This window comes from Rhincodon typus, chromosome 2, assembly GCF_021869965.1.
Source record: "Rhincodon typus isolate 14 chromosome 2, sRhiTyp1.1, whole genome shotgun sequence".
In the NCBI taxonomy this organism is placed as follows: domain Eukaryota; kingdom Metazoa; phylum Chordata; class Chondrichthyes; order Orectolobiformes; family Rhincodontidae; genus Rhincodon; species Rhincodon typus.
This window is the reverse complement of record NC_063333.1, coordinates 87,917,569-87,928,903: the sequence shown is the minus strand read 5'-3', so window position 1 is coordinate 87,928,903 and position 11,335 is coordinate 87,917,569. Positions and strand designations below refer to the sequence as shown.

General features: G+C 42.0%; 1 protein-coding gene across 1 annotated transcript in view; it reads right to left on the bottom strand.

Moving 5' to 3' along the window:
* LOC109913987 (scinderin) overlaps positions 1–5,974 on the bottom strand; it is a 60,105-nt gene extending 54,131 nt beyond the window's left edge. The window contains exons 1-2 of the mRNA XM_020513552.2: positions 5,886–5,974; positions 4,385–4,517 (exon numbers count right to left, since the gene is read on the bottom strand). Of these exons, the coding sequence (XP_020369141.2) occupies positions 4,385–4,517; positions 5,886–5,903 (151 nt within the window). The 5' untranslated portion in view covers positions 5,904–5,974. The remainder of the gene's footprint in view (positions 1–4,384; positions 4,518–5,885) is intronic.
* Positions 5,975–11,335: the final 5,361 nt, after the last annotated feature.

Sequence of the window (11,335 nt, the reverse complement as noted above, 5' to 3'; positions counted from 1 at the left end):
GGGGCTTCTCACTAGGCAAGGGGGAGTTCTCATTAGCGGGGGGAGTTCTCACTATGCAGCGGTGAGTTCTCACTAGGCAAGGGGGAGTTCTCACTAGGTGGGGGATGTTCTCACTAGGCAAGGGGGGTTCCCACTAGGCAAGGGGGAGTTCTCATTAGCAGGGGGGAGTTCTCACTAGGCAGCGGTGAGTTCTCATTAGGCGGGGGGAGTTCTCACTCAGCAGCGGTGAGTTCTCACTAGGCAGCGGTGAGTTCTCACTAGGCAGGGGGGAGTTCTCATTAGGCAGCTGCAAGTTGCCATTTAAGCAGAATCATTGCTTGTCAAATGCTTTGTTGATAGCCTTCCCCACCTCGTTAATATTCATCTTTCAATGTTACTAACTTCCCAAAACAAGCTACGTGGCAATAATTCATAGCAGGTCTCCAGCAGATTCCACTTGCTGGTTACTCTTAACAACCTCCATGTTGTATATGACCAAAGTGCAGCTCAGGATATGATCCATGGCCATCAGCGACTTTTAATTCTTATCCAGGGACATTGGCATCCACTAGGTGACCATCATGGCACCTCTCCATTACACGTGCAGGCCACTCAGGCAGATTGTATTGCAGGATACGTCTGCAACTAGAACACACAGGCTGCAGCAGGGAGACTTTGTGCATATGAACAAGCAAACAGATCAAGGATTAGAGCACGCTGCATCTCAACTGCTTGTCATCTTAGTGCCAAACTACATGGTTATAACTTCCAAGCCTTGCATTGTCTTGCCATGCTGAACCTGTTAACATGTTGGTGCTTCAGTCAGTGCCAAAAAGCTAACTTTACTGCCATACTGAGGTGCTCCTTAGCACAGACACACAGGCATGCTGCTGCTCTATTGGGATCTGTCCAATGTCAAAAATCACACGACATCAGGTTATAGTCTAACAGGTATATTTGAAAACACAAGCTTTCAGAGCTTTGCTCCTTCCTCAGGTGTTAGTGAGAGAGGTAGTATCCGACACAGAATTTATAAGTAAAAGATCAAAGGGTCACACCACTGATGAGGGTGTATTAAACAAACCTAAGATGCTGTTAAATCTTCAATCAGTTAGAAGGTGTATATGTAAATCCCCAAATTCCTTTCATCTCACTGTCCTGAGAGAACTGAAGGTTTTATCAGTGTAAGGAAGAGTTGACATTTAAGGTCAGACAACGCATGTTAGGTGTGCGGCCTTGCTTAGAATCTGTTTGTGTTTTGGTTTAGAGTCAGACTGATTTTATTTCTAAAGTAGGAATTTATTAAAAAACCGCATTGACTGATTGTCCATAAATTGCGTGTTTTTTGAACAAGATAGAATGTATCTGCAAATACAAATTCACACCATAGATTTATGCGTGTATGTTTGCGTGGTTGTGAGAGAGACAGAGAGAGATGGTGTGAGTGAGTGAGTGTGTGTGTGTGTCTGTTTGTGTGTGTGCGCACATGCATGTGTGTGTGTGAGAGAGAGTGTGTGTGTGAGGGAGAGACAGAATGTGTGTATGTGTGAGGGAGAGAGAGAGTGCGAGTGTTTGAGAGACAGTGGGCGTATGAGAGAGAATCTGCATGTGTGTGTTTGTGTGTGTGTGTTTGTGTGAGTGAGTATGTATGTACGTGTGTGTATGTGAGAGTGTTTTGTGTGGTGGGGTCACATGTAGTGCAACATAAACCCAAGATCCCAGTTAAGGCATATTCCATTCCTCATCGATCACCAGTTCCGACATGCCACAGCAAAAAAACCATAATGGCCTCTTATGAAGACAGGCACGGGATACATCTGATAGGGTACCCTTCATCATCCAGTACTTCCCGGGAGCAGAGAAACTACACCATGTTCTTCGCAGCCTTCAACACATTATCAATGATGATGAGCTCCTTGCCAAAATCTTCTCCATGCCTCCACTTCTCATCTTCAAACAACCACCAAACCTTAAACAGACCATTATTCGCAGCAAACTACCCAGCCTTCAGCACAACATAGACCACGACACCACACAACCCTGTCATGGCAACCTCTGCAAGACATGTCAGATCATCGACATGGGCACTACCATCACATGTGGGAACACCACCCACCACATAAACGACAGATACTCATGTGACTTGGCCAAAGTTGCCTATCTCATATGCTGTAAGCAAGGATGCCCCGAGGCATGGCATACTGGTGAAACCATGTAGTCGCTACGACAATGGATGGATGGACACCGCACAATAATCACCAAACAGGGACAGTGAGATGAAAGGAATTCGGGGATTTACATATATATATTAATCAATTAACACCTTCTAACTGATTAAAGATTTAACAGCATCTTAGGTTTGTTTAATACATCCTCATCAGTGGTGTTAACCTTTGATCTTTTACTTATAAATTCTGTTTTGGATACTACCTCTCTAACTAACACCTGAACAAGGAGCGAAGCTCCGAAAGCTTGAGTTTTTAAATAAACCTGTTGGGACTATAACCTAATGTCGTGTGATTTCTGACCTTATCCATCCTAGTCCAACTCCGTCACCTCCACATCAGCGATCTATGCAGCAGTGGATGAGGGGACATGTTGATGAGCGGCACACCAGATGTTGAAAATTGGTGGGGACTAGCCCTTGGTCCAGTTAAGGAGGGGCCCATTATTGGTCGGGGTCAGTCACAAATGCAGTCCGCACACAGTCAAGGGTCTTTGCTACGTTGAGTTGTCAACTTGGGTTGCTCACAGTGAGGGGATCTGTCCAACTACAATCCAGACACTGACCAGCAGCCCATCATGTAGGGCCAGTATGAACAATCCGGGGAATCCCATACCCTCCACTGGGATTCAAATGGCCAGGGCTCTGCTCAGTCTTGTCTAGCAGCTGCTCAGGTCTGGGATGAATACAGTCCTCAGGGCTCATCATCAAACTTTCAAAAGTGCAAATGGGACAGTGGGGGAATGACTGCCAGAAGGGGGGACAGTCAAGGCTGGGAGGAAGAAGGGTGGTTGGTTGGTGGGTGGGTGGGGGTTGAGGAACTTGCAGAGATGGGGACCACAGTGGGTTGAATAGGGGAGGGAGTATGTGAACAGCATTGGAGAGCATGGCAGCCAATGGGAGGGGGTGTTAGTGCTGTGACCACCACTGTGACTGTTACAAGGAGAGGACAGAGGAGCAGGGTAAGCACATCATTAAATGGGTAATGCCATGGTTCATGGGACACGGAGACCAGTTGGTGGTGAAATTCAATGTGATGGCTCTCCACATAGTGCAAAGTGGGTGGAAGTGTGCTGTTAGCATAGTGCAGGTCAAAGCAGCCATGAGAGTTTTGAGGGAGGTACCTGGTGACCAGGTAGAATTCGGTGCTGCTAGTGTATTCCCTGCCATCGCTCAGAGCGAAGTACACTGAAAAAATGGCTGCAACAGTGCCCGAGGTGGATGGAGTCAGTCTCAGTTTGATAAAACTGAATATTATAAAACACTACTGTGAGGAGTGTAAGGATATTGGGGAGAAATGACATTGTCCATGATAGAGGTGCGCTGCCTGGGCTGTTACAAATCAGACACAACCTCATTGACACCCCCTTCCAATAGCTGAGAACTGGGTACAGCAGATCATGGTGGCCCGCAAAATGGTATTGATGCTGAAATCTGGTTTGCATTGTGGCAGTGAATTTCATCCTCTATTCGTTTTGTTTGTGTTCACGTTTACTGTCTGTAAATAAAAGTTCTCATTCATGTTTGGTTTTTGACTCATCACCTGCCTGTATGTGATATCACCCTCCTGGACAAATGACAAGATGTGGGTCTACAGTGGGCATCGGGAATAGAGCCATGCTGACTTTGAGGGTGTCCAAGTGGATATAGACATGGATGAGCATAGTGTGTGGTGTGATGGTTAAACAGCAATGAGGACAAGAGACTGGGGTTACATATGCGAGGATTGTCAGCCATGCCATATGTGCTGTGGGCAGTATGGCTGCTGTGCCATGATGTTGCCGATGAGGGACATTGCTGGATCGCCTACATGTGATCAGGTGCACAGCAGCCTTTCAAAGATGGTGCAGGCACCAGGGTTGCCAGTCTTTTAGCAGATACTCACTGAGTGGCAAATTGTTCCAGGTATGGTGCCTGGTAAGATGGAGTTGGAATCGGACATGACAGATGCCATAGGGAAGTGGTGAGCAGTCAATGTAGTGAGTTTTCTAGTATACAGTGAGAATCTTCACTGGACCTCACAGCAGAAATCCCTCCAGAAAACTTTGTGCGACTTGGACTTAGCCAGAGAAAAAGTAAGATTCGGCCGATGATTCTAAACTAAAAACTGGAAATACGCAAGTAATCAAGAATCGACAAAGACAAAACAGCAGGTGAATCCTACTTCAGTAACATTCTTACCCTTCCAAACAAATATCTTTCTGTCTGCTCCATTGTCCAGTATAAAACACTCTTCAGTCAAGAGCAAGTCACATGAGAATGGGTTTTCAGCTGATACCAATGACACTTTCATTGAACCACTGGCATCTGAGACCTGAAGGAAGAAATGGTATAAAAGTTATAACTACCAGCACAGAGAAAAGTGGACATCTCTCTGTGCTGATTATATAGGATTCTGACTCTATGGCATGTTAGCTCCATTGTGTTAGCTCAATTTGGCTATTATCTGTTGTGAGCCCTGTCTGGTGATACGTTACATAACTGTGAAGGAAATCCATGAAGAAACCAATCCCTCTCACATAATTTTTACTCCTACTTATGACCTTTCCAGTCAGAGTCAGCAGATTGCAACTGCAGCAGGAATCCCAACTGTTTTTAATCTTGTCATCTGAATTTCCGAACTCAGATAGCCATTTTGGCTAAGGTCACCGAATTTAGCACAAATCTTCAATCTACTTCTGAATCTTCACAGTTGTGTAACTCATGGTCACATATTGCATGCATTTTCTCATTAAACAAGTAGTGGTATCTCCAATTACAGTGGAGGCCATAAAGATAGTGTTGCTGATAGTTTATTTATCAAGGAAATTTCCTGATTCAACGATGAGACGTTACACCTCCCCCACTGCTGTTAAACAAAGTACACCATTTTTCAATAACTATTTAAAAAAAAAGCTCATTATTATAATCCTGTATAATACCCACTATTTCTATCACAATGTACTTCAGTAAAAAGGCAGGAATGGGCTTGCTATGAAATAATCGTTGGATACTTTAAATAAAGCTGTTCATGCTGAACTCTAACAGTCAGCAGGACTAATGTTTGCTCACATAGATACTAAAATTCAAATTCAAAACATATTTTTCTCTATCATTAATTAAAATTTATTTTAATTATATAATTAATTCCAAGTGGTTGTATGTCCATCTAATTAAGGAGTAATCCATTTATGTTTTGTTATCACTAAGTATTATTATCACATAAACTTTGAATTTGGGAATGAAATTGGTTTTTGGTGGTAATGTAAACAAGTGATAGTGATTTGGCAGTTTCACATCGACTGACCTCCGTGGAAAGTAAAACTGGAAAGTTGAATGGGCTGGCAGTTCGCTATCACTGGTTCAGTGACTATGTAGAAGATGAATTTCATTCTGAAATACTGCCACGATTCTGGGCTGGGGAAGAAGGGGTGGAGTCAAGTAGTCTGGCATCTCTACTGGTAACAGTGTTGACGGTTCTTTCTAAGCTGTTTACATAATCATTCCTCTCTATTCACTCACACCGGGAGACTGAAATTTCTGATATAAATATGCTGAATGTTATAATCACTCGTTCTCTGCTGCTAACTGCAATCATTTGAAATATGGTTTTGAAAATGGCTGTTCGCCAAAATACCTATCAGGAACATTTTGACGAAACATTGTAAAGGTAAGAATAAGCACTGCAGTAAATGTAGAATACCATGTAAAGCTTTGCCATTTTTCTGTTCGATACGTCTGCAACATGATCTTCATCATCATCTCCTACACTCAGTTCTGGCTTGCAACCAAGAACCTACAAAAGAGAAAGAAACACTATTTTTAACAAGATATTTCTAAATTTAGAACAGTGTAGATTATCTGCAGAATAATTGTTCCAAGACAGTTAACTACAGGATGTGGTTTTTTTTTTCTGAAGTATTACTTATAGAGGAGAGGTGGAATGCTAGTTAAAAATAAAACAACATCTGGCATAACAGCCCACAAGTGGCCAGTTTGAGAGATAGAGAAATCTGACGACTCTACCAATGCAAGTTGGCAGTTGCAGCTTGGTCCTGGAAAAGGAGGTAATGAAATTGAACAGCTGGGGGATGAAATTGAAGGGTTGGGGGTGCACCTAGGCTGGCAGCAGCTTGTAGTTAGTTAAAACTAGGAGGAGCATTGCAGCTCCTGGCTTACTTCAAGAATTTATTCCCAATTGGAGCTGTCAAGCAAACTGTGATCTGACAGAAACTCATATAATGATAGTTGTAAAATTAGACCTGCAGCATATTTATAACCCTCAGGTATATGCCAACAGACACAGTGCAATAGTCCAGGGTCCATCAACAATAGGAGTTTTAATTGAATTGGCAGCTTGACAGTTCCCTTTAAATGCTATCTTGACAGTTCTCTTGACAATACCAATGCACTTAGCAGCTTCAATACACCTTTTATACACACAAAGTATGCCCTTTACACAAAAAGCATGACAAATCCAACGCGGCCAATTACCACCGCATCAATCATCAGTAAAGTGAGGGAAGGATGTCATCAACAGTGCTATCAAGCAGCACCAGCTCAGCAATAATCTGCTCAGTGATGCCCAGTTTGGGTTCTGCCAGGGCCACTCAGTTCCTCTCGTTACAGCCTTGGGTCAAACATGGACAAAAGAGCTGAATTCCAAAGGTGAGGTGAGAGTGGCAGCCCTTGATATCCAGGCTGCATTCAACTGAGCGTGACATCAAGCAGCCCTAGCAAAACTGGAATCAATGGTTATCAGAGGCAAACTCTCTGGTGGTTGGAGTCATACCTGATGGTCATCGTTGTTGGAGGTCGATCATCTCAGCTCGAGGACGTCTCTGCAGGAGTTCCTCAGGGTAGTGTCCTCGGCCAAACCATCTTCAGTTGCTTCATCAATGACCTTCCCTCCATCATAAGGTCAGAATTGGGGATGTTCGCCGATGATTGCACAATGTTCAGCACCATTCATGTCTCCTCAGATACTGAAACAGCCCGTGTTCAAACACAACAAGATCTGGACAATATCCAGGCTTGGGCTGACAAGTGGCAAGTGACATTCACGCCACACAAATGCCAGGCTATGACCATCACCAATAAGAGACAATCTAACCACTGCCCCTTGACATTCAATGGTGTTACTATCACTGAATCCCCCACTATCAACATCCTGGGGTTACCATTGACCAGAAACTCAACTGGACTCACCACATAAACACAGTGGCTGCAACAACAAACCAGAAGTTAGGAATACTGCGGTGAGTAACTCACCTCCTGACTCCTCAAAGCCTGTCCACCATCTACAAGGCACAAGTCAGGAGTGTGATGGAACACTCCCAGCTTGCCTGGATGAGTGAAGCCCCAACAACATCCAAGAAGCTTGACACCATCCAGGACAAAGCAGCCCGCTTGACTGGCATTACATCCACAATCATACACTCTCTCTACCATCGACACTCAGTAGCAGCAGTGTGTACTATCTACAAGATGCACTGCAGAAATTTACCAAAGATCCTTATACAGCACCTTCCAAACCCACGATCACTTCCATCTAGAAAGACAAGGGCAGCAGACATATGGGAAGACCATCACTTCCAAGTTCCCCTCCAAGCCACCCACCATCCTGACTTGGAAATATATTGCCATTCCTTCACTGGGTCAAGATCCTGGAATTCCCTCCTGAATGGCATTGTGGGTCAACCTACAGCAGATGGGCTGCGTGGTTCAAGAAGACAGCTCACCACCACCTTCTCAAGGGCAGCTAGGAATGGGCATGAAATGTTGGCCAGCCAGTGACACCCACATCTCACAAATGAATAGAAAAAAAATTGCACAACTTCTTGCCAAAGGGTAACTTACCTCTCTGTAAGGATACCTTATCTCTCCCTCAGTTGTCCCAAGACCAGATCTAAAAAGAACATCTGACCTCCAAACAATTCCTGCAGCTTTAGCCCCACCTTGCCCTACCAGATCTAAGGTGCACAAAGTTGTGTTTTTGACAACCAACTTGCAAAAATCAGATGACCTTTAGGCAATGCACATTAACATAGACAGTTGCCTCCATGAATCATGGATGCACAAATTAGATAGAACCTGCTCCTTTCTACTCTCACCCTGTGAAAATAGTAGATGCCCATGGATGGGACTTCCAGATTGAAGCGTCTGTTGCTATTTTCATAATGATAGACTATCCCTCCAACTGCGCGACAAGTCAGGTCTAGCGATGTATGTCTGCTGTCACCTTTTATGCTTGGTTAAGGACTTTGAGAACTTTCTTCCTCACTCCTTGCAAAGTGATTAAAAAACACCTACATATCATTCCTCTTCCCCAGTTCACTTAAGTTCAGGCACCTCTGAATCAGCTCCAAGTTGTGAAATGGTTCTCTATCCTTTGCATTTACTTTTTCCTAAAATCTCTGGGCCGTTAAACACTAATGTAGATTATCAACTCATCAACATTTCCTGGATCCATGTTGTATTAGTTATTCTTTACAACCACTCACTTTTTTTTATCTGAGAGCTGTTGCACCATCTTAGTTTCTCAATTAAAAGAACATGAACTTCTGTCAAAATCTCCTGCTAATGGTATGGTTTTTGCTGGTATCTCTTCATTGTGGGAATGTAGACATGAGTCTATGTCTCTCCATAATGTTAAAGAGCATTACTTAGTACTAACATTCTGCACACCATCCTGTTTCAGTGCAAGCTGTTCAGCAACATATTTTACAAGGGTGATAACAGTTTTATAACACCCTTATTACATAAATTAAACAGAAGTCCAACACCAGCTTGATTCCATAACAGATTTATACAGTTATTGGCTCAGAGGTTTAAAAGACCACACACACAGGAAAGTACATCAAAGGATGCCTGCTACTGAAGTCATTTTTTTTAAGTGCAAGAACTATTATATTGATCTTCAACAATGGGAGAACAAAGAGGAAAAAAATACCTTGCCTCAGGTGTTAATACATCTATGTACCATCTTTTGCGCTGATCATTTTCAGTGATTTACGGTGTTTTATGGGACAGGGAGAACATTCCTACTTGAATATCCAAATTCAAATCCAACCTGAGGACTTGATGCCAATGAACATGTGCTATGAGTAACCAAACTTGTTGATTAAGGGTCTGAAAATTCCTCTATTGCACGAATGGCAGATGATGAGAGCAAGATAGTCTCTGAGACAGCCAGAACAACATGGTTGCTGCAGCGCAACAGCCTCCCCATGTTAACAAAAACACCACATGCAGCCTCTTCCTATTGTTCTGAGGGAATACTCCATTCATCACATGTTTTCAATGAGATGAAAAAATAGTGTGGTGATTATTCTTCCCTGCAACTAAAATTCAATGAAAAGTGCCACGCAAATGGTTCTTCAATTGTGAACTATTCTTTATGAAAATAAATTAGATCACAATTTTCTTTTTCAACACTTCTCTGATACTAGAAATGAAATGTTTATTTTTTTTTCTAAGATTCCTATGATCTAGTGTTTAAACAAACATTCAGGTCGACCTGTGGGGGTAAACACCATCATGGGATAGCTCTAAGAGTGATTCCTCACTGGTATTAAAGGATCAGTTGATTCATGTGATTTTTACAGTTTTGAAACTACATAATCTTCATTTTGACCAAACACTATAAATTAACTCCTTGTCACTTCCCATACATTTTAAAAAAATTTTCTCATCATTTATCTATTTTTCTATTCTGATGATAGGTGACACCTAAAACTCTGATCTTTCTTTATCATTCACAGATGTTGACAGATAGGCAGTGCACTTCTAGAATGTTCTGTTTAATGTTTCCAGTTTCTATCATAGGTGTTTGTATGTATGATTTTTTAAATAACCAACATAATGTGAACGATGGTTAGTGGATTGTCATCAATTATATCTATCTTTATTAGGCTTAGCTTGCAAAGGACCTCGCTGAGAGTCTGCCAAAAAGTGTGAGACTGAATAAAGAGCCCTAAATGAAGTTATAAATATTACTGTAGAGAGCAGTATGCTTGCTAATCAACCACTGAATTTCTAACAAACTAAGCAAAGTCCTTTTTTTGTTAAAAGATATGTGCAAAAATGGAATATGGATACAGAAATGTTCACAAGTGCTTTGAAAGTAATTCATTACAAGTGAGCAGATTGGAATCCTTCAAGCTATGTTAGTTATGCCCATCACCATTTTCCACATTTCCCAATTTTAAATTAAATTTGTAGCATAACAGGAAGCAATGGCATGTGACAAATGATGAAAAATGAGACATTGAGGGAACTTATTGCAGACGAGGAAGCAATAGTTTACATGCTGCATAATAACTTAGTAAATTTGTAGCCTGAGTAATTTTGAAATATCTAACAGTCATATCTGCTGTTTTCTCCTATGTAAATGATGCTAAGTGTTACCTGTACTATAGTGCCAATATCTGTCATAACATGCAGTGGAGATTTCAGTGTGGACTTTTTAGGCACGATAGAAATTTCTAACATTAAAGGATCCACTGTTAAGGAGGCTTTAGTTCTAAGTTACAAGCTGCATTCATGGCTAGTTTCAGATCTCCTGGGAAGCAGTTACAGTTGGGGGAGTTATAGAACAAGGACCTAATAAAGAACCAATGCCCCTAAACACACAAGCACAGGCACCACTGTAAACTCATGGATATTGCAAGGAATTCCACACATCGTAATGAGATACACTTTATCAAAAAGGACTATATGGGAACAACTGATTGATTCAGATACCAGTGATGTTTCTGTCTCGTTGTGTGTCCCAAGAGGAGTCTATAACAATTGCACAATGACACTTTTTACATACAAGGTCCAAACATAGCTCATGACAAATAATGCATCAGATTTTCCGTAACATCTAAAATCTTCTTGTGGGCTCTATGGCCACCCACAAGTACTACTTCCTCTAATGGAGTGATGAGGTGGAGAAATGACACATAACAATAAAGCACGTATACACATTCAATGTGGAAGCATTCAAAACACAAAACCCATATTCAGAAGAGCAACAATTGAAATTCACCATTACCAATGCACAAAAACAGAAATTGCAATTGAAACTTAATAGGTCTAGCAGCATCTGTGGGAAGAAAGCAGAGTTAATGTTTTGAGTCTCGTGACTCTTGATCAGAAATGTTAGCA